The sequence below is a fragment of the Crotalus tigris genome, unplaced genomic scaffold (assembly GCF_016545835.1).
Source record: "Crotalus tigris isolate CLP2741 ecotype Arizona unplaced genomic scaffold, ASM1654583v1 scf7180000024462.759394, whole genome shotgun sequence".
NCBI classification, from domain to species: domain Eukaryota; kingdom Metazoa; phylum Chordata; class Lepidosauria; order Squamata; family Viperidae; genus Crotalus; species Crotalus tigris.
In genome coordinates, this window is record NW_024100633.1 from 624282 (window position 1) to 644870 (window position 20589).

At 40.1% G+C, this 20589-nt stretch overlaps 2 protein-coding genes across 2 annotated transcripts; one reads left to right on the forward strand and one right to left on the reverse strand.

Moving 5' to 3' along the window:
* Positions 1-39: 39 nt before the first annotated feature.
* LOC120303305 (zinc finger protein 436-like) lies at positions 40-9199 on the forward strand. Its single transcript, XM_039332718.1, has 3 exons — positions 40-173; positions 3103-3211; positions 4142-9199. Exons 2-3 carry the CDS (start codon positions 3136-3138, stop codon positions 4966-4968), a joined length of 903 nt encoding a protein of 300 aa, XP_039188652.1. The 5' UTR covers positions 40-173; positions 3103-3135; the 3' UTR covers positions 4969-9199.
* PFDN5 (prefoldin subunit 5) lies at positions 9010-20192 on the reverse strand. The gene is made up of 6 exons (XM_039332725.1): positions 20039-20192; positions 14143-14245; positions 12535-12566; positions 10476-10550; positions 9536-9641; positions 9010-9408 (listed from the first exon to the last, which is right to left on the reverse strand). The coding sequence occupies exons 1-6, from the start codon at positions 20108-20110 to the stop codon at positions 9329-9331; spliced, it is 468 nt and encodes a 155-aa protein (XP_039188659.1). The 5' UTR covers positions 20111-20192; the 3' UTR covers positions 9010-9328.
* Positions 20193-20589: the final 397 nt, after the last annotated feature.

Here is a 20589-nt window from a genome sequence, read left to right on the forward strand (position 1 = left end):
GAAATACAGCGAGGAGGAGGAATAGGGGGTTAAATTAATCGGGGAACCTTCCTGTTCCCAGCAGCCCCCAGAGCCGAGAGTGGGGCTTTAGTGGAGTCGCTGCGGTGGCTGGATCTTCCCGTGGTGCTGAGGCGCCCCGGGGACGTGACTGGGGGTTCCTTCATCCCGGGCAAGTGAGTTTTAATCGGGGAGACCCGCGCGGGTGGGATAGACAGAAGGGGGTTGAAGCATCGCCTGTAGGAGAGCATTTGGGGCAAGATTGCAGATTTTGAAACGACCTCCTTTTCTGCTCCCCGACAAGTCCGTAACGTGGCTCTGCACGATCAGACGCAGGACCCCTTCGCGTAGCAAAAGACCCCATTATTTGCTAGGGTCAGATTGTTTCTGCTGCGAGCTTGAACGAAGAGTTTCCTTATTTCCCCACTCCTTTTCTTCCTCGACCTCGGGGAAAACGGTTATTTTCCAGCGATGAAGCCCATCGTTGACAGTTTAGGCAATGCTCAGACGGTTTTCCTCGCACTGCCTGCGGGCTTGTTTTGCTGGCTGCCCCAAACGAGACTTCCTCGCAAGATGGCCACCCCGAGCTACAGAGAAAGCTGTCATTTAAAAGTTGCGGTTGAGGAAGCAACCCTGGCCCATCTCCACCAAGTTAGGGGTTGCTAGGTTAGAGTAATGAAAGCGAAAACGAATGCTTGTTTTTTCCAGGGCAATCTCGAAGCAATGTACCAGGAGGAGGAAGTGTGGTAGTGGGGATGGAGATCAAAAGATATGAAACTGACAGGAAAAGTATAGTATCCTGAGCTATAATGGAATTTAGTTTAAGTCCTGTGCAAACAGCCATTGAGATTAAAAAAATATGGTTTATGATATAACACTGTGTAAACCCAGCTAACTCTGTCTTAGTTATCACCCATAATTCTCACCCAATAATCCAAGGCTTATTGCAACTCCTGAATCTGGCGAAGTGTTCTTTGGCACCTTAAAAACTAAAAGGTTTCCAGTAGAATCCAGATTACTTTCATTGTCTCTCATCTCATTCTTTTCTAGCACAGCTTCTGTGCCTTTTACTGTTGCATATACAACTAAAATAAATGGGAAAAGTTTTCTCAGTTCAGAGATACTGTGGGGCAGTGTTTCTCAGTCTCAGCAATTGTAAGACACATGGCCTTCGACTCCCATAATTCCTGAGCCAAATTCCTGAAGACCCACAAGTCTTCAAGTGGCTGAGGTTAAGAAACACTTATGTGGGAGCCAGATTGTTTACTGTACCAGGTTAATGTTTGTCTTCTTGTTAATAATGTAAATAACTATATTGGGGAAATCACAATCTTTTGGAACTAAATATACGTTTTCTTTCTTGTTAGCATGCTGAAAGTAGCTCTTAAAGCAGGCTGTGTTTGTATGTAAAGAAGCTAAGACAACAAAAACTCAACTAGGCATACATGGAAGTTACTCCTTAGTCTTACTGCATTATTTTGGAAGCCACAGTCTCTGTGGGTTAGGTCATAAAAAGAGCAGAATAACAGAACAGAATAACAAAATTGGAAAGGACTTTATTGCTCTGGGCAGTGGACAAAAGTTATACTTGGTGGCTTTATATGATCAAGTATCCCTGAGTTGGAGAAGAGATAGCTGTTGGGATCCTGTTACTTGTGATATCCCTGGTCTTTGGGACACCAAACTAATGGCAGGATGCTGATAAGAGCATGCACTTGTTTTGAACTCCAACATATTGGTCCAGGATTTTCAAATCAATGTCAGGTATGCATATAAGATTAAGTTAAATTGGTTCCCCAATTTACTAAGGCAAAAAAGGGACAAGCCAACTATTAAAATTTAGCCAGTTGTATAGTGTTCCAATAATTCAGGATCTAGCTGGTTGATTCACTGTGGTATAGGAAGAACCTCATTTGCTGTCAAGGAGATCAAGCTTAAAATGCTAGAATTCTCTATATAGCAGTGGTTCTCAACCTTTTTAATGCCACGACCCCCAACCGGCCATAAGTTGAGGACTCCCCAACCGGTCGTAAGTCGAGGACTTTCCCTGCCCGGGAGCGCCGTGCATGCATGGTGCCGCCCCCTGCGCCAGCTGAGGCGTAGCTGGCAAGCGGCAGAGACGGAGCAGTCCGACAACCGGCTGGACCACCAGCTGGCCCAGCCCAAGGGAGGTAAGGCACCCGCCGGGCCCCACGCATGCCAGCAACCCTCCCTGCGCCTGCCGGCCTCCCACCTCCCACCCCTGGCCCTCTTTTACTTACATTTTTAGTAGTTGCTCAGCAGGGAAGGGTGGAAACTTCTAGACAGCTCGCCTTCGCTGCAGACAACTTGCAGCACCGTTTGCAGAATGGGACTTTTGGCGGGCTCAGCAGGGCAAAGACAGCCTGGACAATTCCTATTGGCTTTTGAAAGCCAATAGAATTAGACTCTATTCAAGAGTCTATTCTATTGGCTTTCAAAAGCCAATAGAATAAAAGGGAGTAGCACAGCTAAGGAAAAGGGGGAAAAAATGGCGGACTGCGTTGTTTGGCGATCCCCGTGAAATGGTCGTTTGACCCCAAATGGGGTCCCGACCCACAGGTTGAGAACCACTGCTATACAATGTGTCAAGGATGTATTTTGGTTTGGACTTTCTCAGGAGAACATTGCTAGACTGGATTTGAGTCCCAGAAACAAGGCAGTACAAAATATATATAATGAATGTGACCACTAGCGACTAGCTTTTACCCAAGTGGTAAAAGGGGGGGGGAGAGGAAGTAATTGTGTCCAATTATATTTTCTTTAAACCAAGATTTATTTGTTTGTATAGTACCAAGATCATCAATACCTAGATGACCTTGGTTGACTTCAGAATGCAAAGCAAGATCAGATCTGATTATTACTTGGGTAGGAAATTATTACAGAATCCCAGAAATTTATGTTTAGACTGAGAATTGAAAAAATCATCTTGGATGCAGGCAGCAGCCAACCAGTTTCATACTGCAACTGAGAAAAATGTACTAGACGTGTCCAGAAAGCCACCAAAAGATAAATGTTTACCTTATTCACAAATACAGGGTGGCTTTTCTGATTCTTTCTTTGTTTCTCTCTCTCTCTCTTTCTCAGATACATTCTGACTTGAAAATTTCTCATATTGAAATGGAGCATGAAGATCCCGGCATTGCAGAGATCCGTGGCTCAGATAAAAGTGGGACCATAAGGAGAATCTACATAGGTGAGAAACTGGGGCATTGTAGAGAGTGACCTGATAGAGATGTGCAAACTCCATTTCCAATGCGGGGGGAGGGGGGGGACTGTAAAGCATGTTTTAGGTCCAGAACAAGGAGCTTAGGCAGATGCCCCCTAAACTCACTGAATTGTAAAAAGGAGAAAGAGGGAGGATGGCCAGCACTATTAGTCTTGCTAGTTTCTGTTATTCCAGCCAAGTAATTTTAGCCTTTCTGTGAAGTTGATTTCATGGTCTGGTCTACCTAGTAGGGCTGTCAGGTATATAGCCATGTTGTAAATATTTTATTTTACTTTTCCTCCAAGAAGTGGCATATAAAGTTCTCTATTTTTCCTTTTTTCAGACCAACCTCAAGAGATAAATAAGATTAGATTAAGATTCCATGCAAGTTCCGCGATTTGAATAAAGATTTCAATCCAGAGTTCACTAATCCTAATTTAGCTTTTTTAGACGAGTGTCTCGGGGATAAAATCTGCATCTCGCTTCTTAGAAGTGGCACAGAATCCTTTCAAAAACTGCCATTGACAGAAATCTGTCAAGTATAATATAGAGAGGAGGAAATTATTTCATGTATAGGGCATAATATTACCTGAACAAATTATCTTTAAATTCAACTGAATCAAAATTTCAGTTATGTAAAGTATTTTTTGTCCTGATCTTTTAAAGGTGATTTTTAAAAGACTTTTAAAGTCTTTTGTGTATAGCAGAGATAGGCATCCTTTAGTTTTCCAAGTGTTCCTGCTCTTTCAGTCAATTCCAGGCAATATGGACAATGGGTAGACAAGATGGAAGCAATTATAGTACCTGAAGGGCCAGAGATTCCTCACTCCTAACCCTGTGCAGAAGTGGCAATCGATTCTTTTTTTTTGTAAAGCCTAGATGTGTCTTTCTAAGCAAAGTGCTTCTCCCCTCCAATAGCGGACAGAGGTATGGTGCGCAAGAGTGAAGATGATTTGAAGCATGAGGCCATCCAGTCCACAGTACAGAACAGACAACCCACCTGGAGGGCAAGTTCACAGCAGGAAGTCTCTCCCATAGAACGGCAGGGGAATCTGTTAGTCCCTGGTAACTACAGTGAGGGTAACATGGATGTAGCAACCAATGTTGTCTCCCGGTCCAGCAAGCAGCGCCCCTTTATTTGCAATGAGTGTGGCAAGAGTTTCAGCCACTGGTCGAAACTGCTACGGCATCAGCGCACGCACACCGGTGAGCGTCCCAGCACTTGCGCTGACTGTGGCAAGAGCTTCTCTCAGAACTCACACCTGGTGCAGCATCGGCGCACCCACACAGGTGAGAAACCTTACGTCTGCCGTGACTGTGGCAAGAGCTTCAGCTGGAGTTCCAACCTGATCCAGCACCAGCGCATCCACACAGGAGAGCGCCCTTACACATGTGGGGACTGTGGTCGCAGCTTCACACAAAGCAAGAACCTGGCCAAGCACCGGCGAACACATACAGGGGCCCGGCCGTTCTGTTGCCCCGAATGTGGCCGAGGCTTTGCACATAGTGCTGGCCTGATCAAGCACCAGCGTTTGCGCCATGACACAGACTCTCCCATTGGCCACCCGTGTCCAGAATGTGGACAACGCTTCCGTGCTCCTTCAGAAGTGGAACGTCACCGCATTGCCCATCATGGGGCCACCCCATCAGAGCCCTTCATCTGTGTGGAATGTGGAGAATGTTTCACCAAGAGTACAACCCTTATCCGCCACAAGCAAGTGCACAAACCAATATTTGTGCGTTGAGGGTTTCTCTCCCTGGTGGGATCTGAATTCTAAGTGATGTCCAGGTTAGTAGCCTGAAGCCTGAGGATAGTTTTGGTCCAGTGACTCCGCATCCTGGATCTCGCTTGCTCAGATCAAAGGCCCTGAATGAGCCAGTGTATCAAACTAGAGAGCAGCAAGAATAGGAGGAGGCAGGAAATTCAGCTTGGAGCTCAGGATTCTGGTCATTTGATGGAAGAAAAACTGTTGTGTCCAGATCTGGATCTGCCTCGTGAGGCTGGATCAAAGAATAGTTCTCACCATCTGAGAACCAGAAGGCTGTTACTGTAAATAAAGTTTTTAGTTAGAAGCTATAAGAATTTTTGAGAAGGCGGGAGATCTGGTTTTCAGTCAAACTAAGATTTATTGGGACTTCAAAGGGAAAAAATGGATAAGGAAGTACCTTTGAGTTATTTTTCTTTGGAAAGGTATGGATGTGAAGTGGGAAAAAAGTGAGGGCACTGAAGAGTGGAGGAATAAGAGGATTGAAACCCAGTTTGTGCAATAAAGTGTTTTGTATCCCCTAATCTTAGTTGCTTTCACTTTTACTTTGTTTTCTTATGATTGTCTTTTCAGTAGAAAACTAGGCAAAGGGTGTCAGAAATGGAATATGGACCAAATAGATCTTGAATATACAATATATCTTCATTGCTGAAAAGGTGGCGGAACACAGCAAAAGAATAGATTATGATTGTGGGAGCTATTATATTAAGTAGATGTATTAAACAGACATGAACTACAAAATATTTGGGCTTTTTAAAGAGTGGGGTTTTTGATGCCACATATTATAGTTGGATGGTGATGAGCTCTCTACATTTTCTCAATACTTTCCCAATTTCAAATGACAACCTAAAGCTTAATATGCCTTTGTGTTTTTGTTTCCCTTAGGAAATCATGTCTCTAGAGTTTGACAGTTTGCTATTGAGCAAAAGATTCAGTCTAAATGTCAAAAATTAGTGAGAGGAAATAACTAGTTAACCTGAGCAATTGCAATAATATATATTTAAGCTTTGATGGAAATTATCAGCATTATTAAATCAAAGGTTCATATCTATAGATGTGTTTATAAAGTTAAGATAGAGGTATATGTTTAGAATGGATGTTCTAAGGAAAAAGCAACCATTTCCCCTGTTTATCACCCTTGAAACATTTTTTTTGCAGACTTGAGAACCCATGTTGCTCAAATTCAGAGGAAAATTGCAAAATAGAGCTATGATTTCCCTTTTGAAATAATGAAATATCAAAACTGGTGGCTCTTAAAAAAACAGTGTCCAAAACCTGGTGTTCAAACCCCAGGATCCCACTTGGAAAGCATCCACCAAAGTGAAAATAGCCCATCCTGAGCTCAAACTGTATTCTAAATATTTTGCGTACTTGTAGCGAAACCCCATGTCAGGATTTAAGAGGCAGTAGAGTGCCTCAGATAGTAGAGTTCCGGACAAAAGTAGAACACTTTTTTAAAAAAGGCAGGGTGAAATAGTCTGGTAGTTAAGACAAGATAACCAGGGAAAGAGATATAGTTTAATTCTGAGGAAGGAAATACTTTCAGATTGGCTCATTCCAGCTAATACAGGTTTGTCTAAGTGGCTGGCACTATTGCCTGTTTCCATTTGTCTTGTAAGTTCTAGTCCTGACTTAGGCATGAAAGCCAGCTGAATGACTTTGGGCCACTCACTCACAGCCCATCCTACCATACAGGGTTGTTGTTCTACGGAAAATAGGAGGAAGGGGTGTTATGTATGTACGTATGCCTTGAATTATTTATAAAGTAATAAAAGTAAAATAGAAAAAAATATTCATAAATAAAATGAGACGAAGAAACAATAACTCAAAAAGAACTGGGGAATATTAGCAAAAACTATTGTGAGATGTACAAATGACAGCAGGTTCTTCAGCTCATGGAGTTGTTGATGCACTTATTTTCTGCTTGTGGGGTTTTTAATAAACATCCATCACACCTCTCTGGAATAGAATACTGGCCTGGATTGGCCTTTCAGGAATTAAAACTATCTTTATTCCCATTTTAAAAGTGGCCAATCGAAAAATTCCGAGAGAGCTTATAAGTGTGGCATGGTGTTCCATTTTTGACAAGCATCTGCTAGTTGAGGTATTCTGTCTTTTGAGTATGGGATAATAATTCTAAAAACAGAAGCAGACTAGCTTGGACTACCGGTGGCGATGACCTATCTCATCCAGAAACAGAATGTTTGTTGTGAGAAATTAACTCTTAACAACCTGATAGCATTAAAATCTTATTAGATCTGAAAAAGGAAAGGGTCTTCTTTGGCAGCAGAATTTGTAAACCCATGAAAGAATCATTCAGATAGTAAGAGGAAACTAAAAAAAATGCATATTTGTAAAATTGCAATGTTTGTCTTGGTTTTAACATACTCTTAAATATTTGGAAAATCACATTAGAATGTCATTAAAAAAATCTAAAAACAATTTAGGAATTATGGTAATACAGTACTTCAGAAAAAGGATAGTTTGAAATTCTTTTGCATCTGATTTACATGTGCAGAAATACTTGAAAATATAAATCATTACAGGTAGTCCTTGACATACGACCACAATGGAAGACCTTCCATTACAATTGTAAGTCTGTCATAAAATAGGCCACCCATGTGATTGATCTGATTTTATGATCTTTTTTGCAGCATTCATTAAGCGAATGGTTTGCTATGAGTCAGTTTTGCTAAAACTGGAAGTAAATGCTGTGTTTTGGCAAAGCTATTGTAAACAGTCATGTTTTATGTATATTAAAATTTAAATAATATATACTGTATATTTTATATAGATTATGTCATAGAGCCAGTTTGGCCTAGTGGTTAAGGCATCAGACTAGAAACCATGAATTCTAGACCAGCCTTAAGCATGAAAGCCAGCTGAATGACTTTGGGTCAGTCCATCTTCTCTCAGTTCAACCTACCTCACAGGGTTGTTGTGCAGAAAAGAGGAGGAGGTGTGCTGGATGTGTTTACTGCTTTGAGTTATGTGTAAAAATAAAAATAAAGGCAGGATACAAAATAAATATTTGCAGGACACTGCAAATGGCTGAGTTGCATGATATACAGTCATCTGATCACTGGGAGGGCTCAGCCATCAGACCTTTGGAACTAAATTACCCCCAGGGAGGTCCTACATAATTCTGAACACTCACTAAGCGACCAGTCCTATGTAAGTAGTGTACCTTTTATCATGAAAATTAAGTGGAAGCAATAGAGAAATCATACACACTTCACGCTACATTGTTCACTTAAAGTTTGCTTAACTATGTTTCCACTATACTGGCCAGTTCAATCCTGCTGAGGATCCTAGTGTTAAGGACTACTTGGCCCTGGCACCTAGATCTAGGCTCCTTTATATTATCTCAAGTATGTGTGCACATGTAAGTACAGCAAAATCTCATTTTACTACACCTCAGTATGATAGGCATCTAATTATAACATGGTCCGAATTTCTGCTGTGCTTCACTCTATTCATGCAAATGACTGTACTAGTATATAAAACCATTTGCTACCTTGTATTCTACAAACATCTGTTTCCTCAAAAGCAAACTCATGTGTTCCCCACTCTAGTGGTTCTCAACCTTGTCTTCACCATAGACCTTTAAATACCTTTTGTGGCTACAGACCACCAAGACTTAAGATTTAAATCAACATTTTTTCAAGCCTTTGTGGACCCTCTGTGATAACATCACAGCCCCCCAGGGGTCTGCAGACCACAGGTTGATAACCACTGCCCCACTCATCTCTCTAGTCCTTCATCATGGAAGGATACTTGTCCCTTTTTTCTTGACAGGTGAAATGCTTCTAAACAATGCTGCGATCTGCAGGTCTCGCTTAATTATTTTCCAAGAGTACCTTCAGGATACACACCAAATACAGAAGTATTCTTCAAACTACAATTTGTAACTCAAATTAATTACATCCCTTTTTAAAAATCAAAAGAACCTTAACAAAATAAAATCAGGTGGGCCATGGAGCTTTCTGGGCAGCAATGCATTAGTCAATATGCAATTACTACTTGCTTTGTTCTATTTATTTTGTACAATTCCATTTACAAGCACTGCATTTCACTGGGCATCTTATGAAAGATGGCATCCAGGTGCCATAACTAGCAAAACAACATCTGAAAACTCAACTGAGTTGAGCAGATGAGGTTCTCAAGATATTATCATTCCCAAAAACAGAAACACCCCCACATTCATTTTAACAGAACAGAAAATTATCATCCCCTTACCCTCCCACCCTCCCTTTAAGCTGCATGCAGCAGGAATGCTGCTTCCCTCCAGATGTTTTGACCATCACAAAATAATAGGTGGGCAAGGGAGTCATCTTTGCTAGGCCTTTGTTGGCAACACTTGTGAGGCACCTGCTGCTGTCAGTTGCTGAATCTTTTGGTTCATCATTTCTATTACAGCTGTGAAAGAAAAAAACCCCAAATGAGTCAGGAAGGCATTTTAGCAGTAATGGCTATAATCAGAATCAGATGGAGTTACATTTACAGTTTTTGCATTTTTCAGTTTTTCCCTGTTGCTAAGGCCTACCTTGCTTCATTGCATGCTTCTCCTGCAATGCTGGCTGGATTTTCTCTATTTGCTTTGTCAGGAAATCAATCTTCCTCTTGAAGAAGTCTCTAGCCTCATCCACTTTCTGCCAAGATCAAGGCATTGTTACTCCACTATTTACAATCAAATAGCTTTATCAACAAAGAATGCCCAGCTAGCACTTTGCAACTGCTAATGTGGTAAATCCAAATTAACTGCATGATTTTGGCTTATATTTTTCAATCAACAGTGGGCAGAATTGGGTGTTTTCTGGAAAATTCAGAGAACACTAAATGGCCCATCTTCAATCCCTTTTACAATCTACCCCTGTATATAGTGGAAATGGGATGGGATCAGCTGAGGTAAGCAGCAGCAAAATAGTTTGGTGGCATAGAGAGACATATAAAAATGAATGAAATAAAAACACTATTTGAATTTCATTATTTCTGCCAAGATTAGAATTCTCTGTTAACTCTTTTGAACTGGCCTTTGTTGCACTTTATACTTTCTCAAGAAATGTGCCTTTTTTCACAACCTGGTGTAAAAATCAGACCAGGAAGGTTTCCTAAGAGCCTCTTGTTCGGAGTACACACAAGTAGGGGCCCATGCTTTTAAAGCCTCTGGCTCAAAGGCAAGCCGGGGAGAGGGGAGTCATAGTTGCACATAAATACCCATTGAGAAAAATGGTTTTGCTTAACAAACGGTGGTGTTTGCTTAACAAGTGCAGCATTAATGGCCACTGGAAAAAAAATGAGGTTCGATTTACGATAGTAATTCAAGGCTCAATTACAGTTGTAAGTCGAGGACTTTCTCTACAGCTGTGCCTGCATGGTGGAAGACCAGAACTCTGCATTTCCTATGATGTTAAATTATGTATTGTTGCCTCCTTGGAATTGTGAAACTCCTTTAACATCAGCCTCACAGAAATGATAAATCTTACCTTTTCTACATAATAACCTGTACCTACATCTAACAATACATGGCTCACATCAGAAAGCTTCCCAGGAACATACATCTGTAAAGAAAGGTTAAGGAAAAGCAGAAGATCCTGGAGGAATCAAGCACAATCAAGAGGAAAAAAGAATTAAATTTCTAGTCCAAAGGAGAAGTCCCCCAGTGGAGTAAGTAAAAAAGTCACAAGCATTGCTAGGTCATAACTCTCATGCTGATGAAGAAACAATACTGGAAAGAATAGTTATAATAACTGAGGTAATATTATGAAGGATGGCATCAGTATTTCTTCACGAAATAAAATAAAAATTGCAAAATAGTAGAGTTATGAATATTTTGGAGTTTTTTGGATGCAAATATCGCACTAGTCTTAAACTGCTTCAGGCAGTCCAAAGAGTCACAGAAAGTACAACCATCTCATCATCATTACCTTTTGGGCTTGCAAACTCTACTCAGTTTTACAAAACATCCAAGCTATAACTGTAGACATTAGAATATCTTTACTTTTGGCTGATTTATGTTAACAACAGTGTTTTGTTAAAAAAAAAAAAAAAAGGTGCCAGAACTCGCACACATTATACAACCCGCCTTGCCTACCCTACAAGGTTCCATCCAAAAAAGGTGCCGGAACTCCGTTCTGGGTGTTCTATGACAAAAAAAGCCTTGGTTAACACAGTTCCTTGGGACCACTTTACACTAGCCTGGGATTTCGTGGCTGCCTCCCATTCAAGTACTCAGCAGATTTAAGCTCACAGTTGTTGTTTTTTAATTGAGCCAGAGGTTGCCATTGTATCTAAAAATATACTCACAACAAAATACACCTTCCCACCTATGCTATGCATTGAGAAAACCTAAAACAAAGCATATCTTTGTAGCTCTCTAAGTAAAAGACACAACTCCTGTGGTTTCCAAGATTAGAAAACAGGAGATTCTTGAGGGTTTATATTTGTATAATCAATTTAGCTCCATATTAAAAGTTTCTTTTGCCTTCTCTAGTGTCTTAAAAATCCCAAATGTTATAATCATGGTAAGTTACAGAGGTCCCATCCAATCATAAGTACAGCATTAATTTGGAAAAATATCATTTGACAACGGCTGCAGGAGAAAATTCATTTACACAAACACAAAATGAGCTAAATGAAAAGATGCCTCTCCCCCTTTTAAAAAAGACTTTTCTCTTGGAGAGCTTGAATTAGAATCACAGAAATAAGAGACCATTCTCAGCTATTTTCTATTGTTTTTTCAATGGAAAGTTTGTTGTAATATAGGAATTAGAGGTTGAACTACAACAGACCACCCTAAGATGCTTTCTCCTCTTGGTATAGTTTTTTTTGTGCTGGTAGTTGATGGGTTCAAAGTGCTGCAATTTCTTGTAGAAAAACACTGTTTATCAATACTTAAAACGGAACTTCTACAAGGTTCTGAGACTTCTCCTGCAAGTACGATTAGTATGTCATCAGGCTACACTTTGGGTTGCTATGAAAGCATTTTTGTTTCTCAGTTGAGCAACTGGTGGAAGTCACAACAGAAAGCATAATACAGAGCCAGCCAGCACTGGTTCGCACATGTTTCATCATAAACTGTAATTAATATGTCATACAAATATGCCAACTGCTTTCTGCTGAAAAGTATGGCATTAGCCTGAAGGGATTCTGATTTCTTACTAACTTTGATTCCTTCCTTCCTTCCTTCCTTCCTTCCTTCCTTCCTTCCTTCCTTCCTTCCTTCCTTCCTTCCTTCCTTCCTTCCTCTTACAAAGCTTCTAACTAAGTACAACATATAGAAATCTACAGCTTCCAAGGTAACTTGCCTCTAGATTTATTCTCATGAGAAATGATAGCAGAATAGCTAGCCTGTGCAAACAGTATTTCTTTTTTAGAAGTGGTAAAACACATTTGGGCTCACTGAAATAATAGTAATTCAGTAAACTGTTTGTAGATTAATCCCAGTGTCAAATTATTAGAATTACTAGAAATTACTATACTTATGAGGAAGAAAAAGTCAAAAAGTTGAAGATCTTCCATGATATTATTTTGTAAAAAGGATACAGAGCTGGAGAGTGGAACCAGTAGCTCTTTACCTAAGCAGAGGAGAAAAATAGGTTTTGCAATATATTCTAGATAAGGCTACCCTACAAAAGGATAAATTATAACTAATGCAGAATATAGCAGCTAGAACAGCCCATATACCATGTTAAACAAATCATACTAGCTGGCAACACGTACTTCTAATATGATCTGAACTGTTAGTGAATGTTGTGTAATGGTTGTAATTGGTTTAGGATCATAATACTCGAGGAAGGACACCTTCCAAGATTTATTAATATAGATATTAAGGTCTGCTAAGGAATGTTTTCCTTAGCTTCTATTGCTGAGATCAACTGTCCATCATGTGGAAATTCACGGAAATGCCATCTCACCTATGTAGCCCCCATACAAAATGGTCTCGTCTTAGACATTAAGCTAACATAGATATTAGTGTTATTTCAGCAGTATCTTAAGATCTGAATATTTTGGAGAATCTTTGAGCCATGTTAAGTGCATCCTTTCCCCTTTGTATTATTTGTTTTACATTTATTTTACTAATTGCACTATTTTTTTCTTTTTATGACCCTATAATCCCTTAATTCGGGGTAGAGTTGGGGTGACTCAATGGAGCTGAGTGTTTACTGGCTGGATGCCCTTCCTCATGCCTATGCAGAGTTCACAGCAGATATTTTCTCTTTGCACTCTGAGAGAGAAACATCTGTTGCTACCTAGGATTGAACTTTCAACCTTTCGAGTACGAGGCGAATGTCTTCAACACTAGGCCACCATCCTATTCATTTTACTAATTGCACTGTGAAGCTCTAATATAGAATGGGGCAAATAAATAAATAAATAAATAAAGAGGAAAATGCCCAGAACTATTCTCCCAATCTGCAGAATATTTAATATTAATTCAGAAATAGAGTTCAATACAGGACCATTTTTTGAATCTGAGACATAGAAATTATTGCTGAATTCCTATTGAGCAGTGTTTCTTAAGGTGTGGTACTGGAATCTCAGAGGTCCATAAAATCACATTTCCCAGCCTATGTTATATTAAAATCCCGTACAATCATGAGAAGCAACGATGGCAGCAAATGCATCAATTTTAATTTTTAATATGATAAATATTGTTAAATGTAATGCATACAAACAAAAGCTCTTTTTGGGGTCCTTCATAATTTTTAAAAATGGGAAAGCCTCCTGAGAGAGAAAAAAAAACCCTTTAAGAAACATTGCTTTAGTAAGTTTTATAATATTTTTCCAGTCTTCAGTTATTTAAACCACAGATGAATAATCTCAAACTGACCACTAAAATGTACCAATGAAACTTCAGCCAACCATGTAACCAAAACAGACTTATTATAATCAAAACAGAGAAGAATCTTCTAGGCAAGAGAAGATAAGGCACAGGTAGAAAATTTCATTAGGTCATAAAACAGCTGGGAAACCTCTGGCTTGGAAGATGTAAAACTTATCCCAGCATCAGCCAGCACAGCCAATGAGGAGGAATGTTAGGAGCTACAGTTCAGCAAAACCAGAGGTTTCTCACAAAAATCTCAAGCACATTTTCAAGACTGAGCTGAGGCTACAAAAGAGAGTGATTTTAAAAAGGGAATTATTACTTGCCTTCATTGCTTTTATTTAATACATTCAGACAGTCCTTTGCTTCCACATATTTTGTCTGTACCACCTTAAGTTGTGCAATGGATGAAGAAAGGAATTCAACTTCCTAGAGAAAAAACATACAAAACCCCAAAGTTCAGCAATGAAGGCCATACTCTCAGCTTCCAAACAATTGTTGGATTAGACATTCTAAAACAGTCTTAGAAAATTTCGTCACTGTGCTATTTAGTGCACTGAGAGATGTGGCAATTATTTTATTTAAATGTGTCTATTCGGTGCTCATCAAAAAGTTTATCATGCTTTTTATGACAAAATGACACCATATAACAGATACATTGCAAGAAAATGATGAAGATATTGTGGCTATATAGTTCATAAACGTGCCCATTAACCACAATTTTCTCTTGCTCCTAATGGAAAATTTTGGCTTATTCAACATATGAACATGTGAGAAGACTGAACTACAAGCATTTCCATGTGTGGCAACATAATGTCCAAATCAGGGTGGAAAATCTGGCTTTTCTGAAGTTGTTAAAAATTCCAAACACATTGTTGATGTTGAAGAATGTTGTGGGCTGTAATTCAGCAACATGTGAAAGGGATTACAAAAACATATGTTTATACTAAGCTTACCTTAATAATGAAAATCGGAGATCTGGTTCCTGAACAACTCCATTAGTGAATTGAAATGTGGAATTTAAAGAATAACAGGACCCATAGAGAATGAGTGATAAGAGTTGGCTCAAATTCTAATTGCATAAATCCTTGCCATATAATCTTCTATAACCAGTCTAGTGGACAATAAACTATGTAAGATTATCACATAAAGCAAGTATCATTTTTTTCTTAAAGTAGGAGAACATAAATTTTAAATATCAAAATGATAATCCTGGGATTCTTAGGAAAATTAGAATAGCATCTTAATCCCAAGAATTAAATTGAGTTGATTCACTAACATATTCAGTTAAAACATATTTTTCAGCTAGATCGGGGTAGGCAACCTTGGCTCTTTTATGACTCGTGGACTTCAACTCCCAGAATTCCTGAGCCAGCACACGAGTCATAAAAGAGCCAAGGTTACCTACCCCTGAGCTAAATCTTTTCCAGCTAGATCCTCAACATATGAACGCACTTAGAATGGCCGAACAACAGAATCACCCCACTAATCGCCTCAGTCATTTTAATCTAGCATGGATTTCTCTTTCCTTCTCTCCTCCATATTCCAACATAGGTTTTAAATTAGGAAATAACAATATCCTCTCTCCCCACTGCTGCCTCCCCAAATACCTAATACTGAAAGATGCCTCCCCAAATACCTAATACTGAAAGATGAAAGCAACAGTTAACATGCATAGCAGGTTACAGTATATACCTGTCAGACAGGGACAAGGTGTAAACACTTCGGAACATGAGCTTGACAGAAATTCTTAGGTTCTTAGGTCCAGAATAATGAGATAACATTCAGAAGCAACTTAGATACTTCCTTAATTCACTGGATACAGAGAGGAGGAGGGACAGTATAGCCTTGTTATTACAACCAATCTCAGTCAAAGTAGTTTTAGCCTTCCTGTGGAGTTAATTTCTTGGTCTGATCTATATGTATTCCTCAGTTAATGTCCACTCATTCAGAAACTGTTTCAATTTACAACAGCACTGAACAAGTGGTACTTATGACCAGTCCTCAAAGTTCTAGCCATTGAAATACCCAGTCACATCATCCCAATTGGGGCACTTAGCAACCAGCTTGCACAACAACAACAACAGTAATAATAATTTGGAAGGGATCTTGGAGGTCATCTAGTCCAACCCCCTGCTCAGGCAGGAAACCCTATACCATTCTGGACAAGTAGCTGTCTAGTATCTTCTTAAAAACTTCCAGTGTTGGAGCAGTCACCGCTTTTGGAAGCAGGTTGTTCCACTGGTTAATTTTTCTAATTGTCAGGAAGTTTCTCCTTAGTTCTAAGTTGCTTCTCTCCTTGATTAGTTTCTATCTGCTGCTTCTTGTCCTGCCTTCAGGCGCTTTGGAGAATAGCTTGACTCCCTCTTCTTTGTGGCAGCCCCTGAGATATTGGAACACTGCTATCATGTCCCCCCTCGTCCTTCTCTTCATTAAACTAGACATACCCAATTCCAGCAACCGTTCCTTGTATGTTTTAGCCTCCAGTCCCCTAATCATCTTTGTTGATGCCAGTTGTAGCATCCCAACCTTGAAGGGCTTGTGCCATGTCTCCTCAGCCACTTGTGCACCCTCCCCAAGCCTTGCTGCACCCATGCCACACCTCCCCTGCCACTTATGCATCCCTTCCCATCTGGCAGCAAATACACCAAGTCTTGTTATGCTTGCACCCGCCACCATTCATGCACCCACATAACCTGGCAGCAGCCACACACCTCCCCAGCCATCCACCCCCATTTCCCATGCGACAGTAGCCATTTACCTGTCTGCTGGCTTGGTTGTGAACTACCCGGGACTTGCAACTGCCAGCTTCCCCACCCACTTTGACAAAGTTGGCAGGAACTTGTTAGGAGGTTCTCTCTTAATAATCCACAATCCTTTCTTAACAACAGCAATGGGGACTGCAAGAATTGCTATTACTAAGTGAAGTCATATAATGTTGCACTTAGTCACAGAAATTCTGGTCCCAATTGCTGTCATAACTTGAGCACTACTTCAAAGAATCATGATCTAGAATCAATGGAGCAAATAGTCCTGTATTGTAGCTTTTATCTTAGCTCCTATAGTGATTTGATTAATCTAGTTTTACAATCCTTTCTTGGACATTCTAATCAATTTTATATTAAATGTCTTCTTTGTGATCAAATTCTTCATTGCTGTGGCAAAATGTTTAACTAGGGTTATTCGGATAAGGTAGCAATTTGATTTTAATTCCTGTAGAGATATTTAGGATTATGATTAAGGAAATTTACATAATATTGGGTACTTTAAAATAATCTTATTATTTTGTTATAGTCTGTAGATGTTTTACATAAACCGACAGGTATAAACTTTTAGCTAGGAATACTGCGTTAAATTTAATTATTTTTATTGTGTTATGCTAGTCTTTTGTTACTTTAGTACAAGGTCTGGAATTCTGTACCCATGAATATTACTATAAAGCCTTGCAGTCTGAAGTAATGTTGAATTTCATTCCAATTTCTTTTGATTTTTGTTTTGATTTTTTTTTTTTTTTTTTTTGCATTTGTAGTAGACCAGCACCATCCTGTGGTCTGCTTAAAACCTATTCATTTTGACAATGGTTTGTTCTCCAAGCTTGCTGTTTAGGTCCTGAATGTTTCATTATCAAACTAGGTAACATCTTCAGTGGGACTCTGGGTGGAGTATCTTGTCCCGTTCCTCTTTAGTTTATATAGGTCTGTGTGGTGGTGCGGTCAATTGGTCACATGACTGGCTGTTCGCATTGCACGAAAATCAACTGGCAAGCAGGTTGGTTCCATCACTGATTGGTTGTTCAAATGGTCTGGTTCAATGTCAGAACCAACCACCTCACCAGTTGATTTTCGCACCATGCAAACAGCCAGTCACGTGACCAATTGACCGCACCACCACACAGACCTATATAAACTAAAGAGGAACGGAACAAGACACTTCGGCCGAAGTCCTGCTGAAGATGTTACCTAATCTAGTAACAAAATGTTCGGGAGTTAAATGGCAAGCTCGAAGAACAAACCACTGCCAAAATCTACTCCCAAGCTACAAATATTTTCTATTATTTCAAACTGATTCGTTTTGTTTGGCTTGCTGTCTGTTTGGTTGCTGATTCTGATCAAGGGAACTCCATACTTACATCTTTAGTAGGGAAGCTTTGTATGTTAATATCTCAAGTGAAAAATTATTATTATAGTTTTCCCATTCCCTTTGCCCTTCCTTTCCTGCTTGATGAGGTACATGGTCTATCATGTAAGGATGGGAAGTAGCACTGAAAACTCTAGTCATAAGTCTCTAAACTACATACCCCAGGTTATGAAACTTAATTCCCCTTGATTTTTTAAAATCTCTTAATATCTAGAAATGCAGCAAAGAGTCCCGTCTCACACACAAAGGGTTGGAGAAAGAATACTATGTGAACCACGCCCTCTCTCCCTCCCCCCCTTGGAAAAGAATGAAACCAACCAGCAAACCAACTGTCAAACTGCCAATCCAAAGGAGACAGAACCAGCATTTAAAAAACAAAAAGACTGCTGAGAGAGAAGGCTTGAGACTTCCAGTTTTCCATCCTGTATTTGTGAATGTCATTTAAGTCAGTGACATTAGCAAATAATACACCATCTCTGTCTTCAAGTTCAATGTTAAAAATTATTTTTGAATCAATTTTTCACATTAACAAGAGTGGATAGTCAAACAGAAGATTGTGAATTACATCAGTCTCTTAAAATAAGAGTGACCATACCTTTTGAATTCAGATCTAACTTCATGTAGAAAGCCATTAACAAAGCAAAATAAGAGAAACCTCTTATTTCTATAATTCTAAGCACTGACCCTCCTCGCTTAATTTATACAGTAAGAGAAAGAACTATGTCTGGCCTATTATACTAAAATATTGCAGGATTGATGGAGAAAATATTCAGAGTAAAGCACTCCAAATATTAAGATGTTATATAAAACTAATATTTATGGAGCAGGGAAATTATTTAGGATACTCATTTTGAGAAGAGACATGATTTTTACCTGATCTTCCTATGGCATCTGAAATTAAGTGACAAATTACCAAAAAAATCCACAAACAATTTCATGTACATTTTGAGGGGAAAGAGGGGAAGGCAAAGCATAATGACCCCAAACAGTTGAATTATGCATGGCATTTCCAAGAGAACATACTGAGTTTTTGAAGGACTGATGGGATAAAGGGTTGTCTAGCACGCTATATAAAACCCAAAGCTGGAGAACATCTAGGTAAGTCACTTTCATGTTCCTCAATACTCAATACACATTTCCATTTAAAAACTACCTATCTGCAAGTTGCCCAAAGTCCTGAGGTTCAGACTTCAAGATACAACCTGGAGACTCAGAGGTACAGGTAGTCCTCAACTAACAACCACAATTGAGTCCATCATTTCTGTTAAGTGAGAAATTTGTTAAGTGAGTTTTGCCCCCTTTTACAACTTTTCTTGCCACATTTCTTAAGAGAATCACTGCAGTTCTTAAATTAGGTTGTTAAAATGAATCTGATTTCCCCATTGATTTTGCTTGTCAAGTCGCAAAAGGGGATCACATGACCCCCCTGGGATACTGCAACTATCATAAATGTGTCAGTTGTCAAGCATCCAAATGTAAATCACCTGACCATGGAGATGCTGCAACGGCCATAAGTGTGAAAAATGGTCATAAACCACTATTTTCAGGGTCACTGTAACTTTGAATGGTCACTAAATGAAGTTGAGGACTACCTATATTAGCAGCCTCTGGAAAGTCAGAAGGTTGTGGCATCACAATGAACATTACAAGACAAAGATCGCGATGGCCATCGACAAAATCCTATTACCCGGTTAAAAGCTTGCCTCCCCTTCCTTCTCCTTCTTTTATTCAATGGAGATTTAGAGAAAGCCGTGACTGCTGCAGTCTCACTCACGCTTACCTGGGGATAATACTGAGTTCAATGGGTGGGTCTGTCTTCCTTCCTTTCTTTCGAATAATTGGGCTCGGCATGAACATCCACCCCAACCGGGTACCCTCCAGGACGTTTGGCTCCCAACTCTCACCTCCTTCCCCCATCCTTGGAGGAGATGGGAGCTTCTGAAGGTCAAGCGAAGGAACCCCCGGTTTAAGTATCGAAAGGACCACCTAATCCCACCCCGAGCTGACCAAGCGCCCCTCCTTCTTTGCCGGCAGCCGCGATGACAAGCAAGCCTATCCACCTCCACCCACCCTCCGCTTTCTCACCTGATCCAGCTGGGTTTTCAACACTTCTAATTGCGGCAGGGAGAGCTCCGCGATGTTCACCTGCTGCGCCATCTTAGGAGGCGGAGAGATCCCTCCGCGCGCCTCCTCGGGAAGGCAGTAACGCTCGCTCTAGCTGCTGGAGTCTATGATCAAGGCGCCCTTTGTGACTCGCGGCCAACCGAAAAGGCCGCCCTGCCCAGCCAATAGAAAGACGCTTAAGGCTCGGGACGCCACGCCCCCACTTCTTCTTAGAGGGCGGAAACGCTATTACCGAAGTAAGGAAAAAAAAACCGGCAGCACTTACATGCGTCCAGAGGCAAATCTGTATTGGAGCGTGTAAATAAAAATCGGAACTCCGATTGGTTTCTTTGGACTATGCAAATGATTTGCGTTCGCTTATGTCTTTGAATCTCCCCCATCAAGCAAACTGATCCCGCTACTGCCCATTCCAAAGCTATTGATCGAAGATCTTAGATCTATTATAAAATCTCAAACATCATCCCCGTTGGTTGGGGATGACGCGAAGGGCAGTCCTAAGCATCCGGAGGGTA

Coding starts and splice junctions, on each gene's coding strand:
- LOC120303305 (XM_039332718.1), top strand. CDS start 3,136: ATGGAGCATGAAGATCCCGGCATTGCAGAGATCCGTGGCTCAGATAAA. Junction 3,212..4,141: donor CATAAGGAGAATCTACATAG/GTGAGAAACTGG, acceptor CCCCTCCAATAG/CGGACAGAGGTATGGTGCGC.
- PFDN5 (XM_039332725.1), bottom strand. CDS start 20,110: ATGGCGCAGCAGGTGAACATCGCGGAGCTCTCCCTGCCGCAATTAGAA. Junction 12,567..14,142: donor ATTAAATAAAAGCAATGAAG/GCAAGTAATAAT, acceptor TCCTCTGCTTAG/GTAAAGAGCTACTGGTTCCA. Junction 9,409..9,535: donor GAAGCATGCAATGAAGCAAG/GTAGGCCTTAGC, acceptor TTTCTTTCACAG/CTGTAATAGAAATGATGAAC.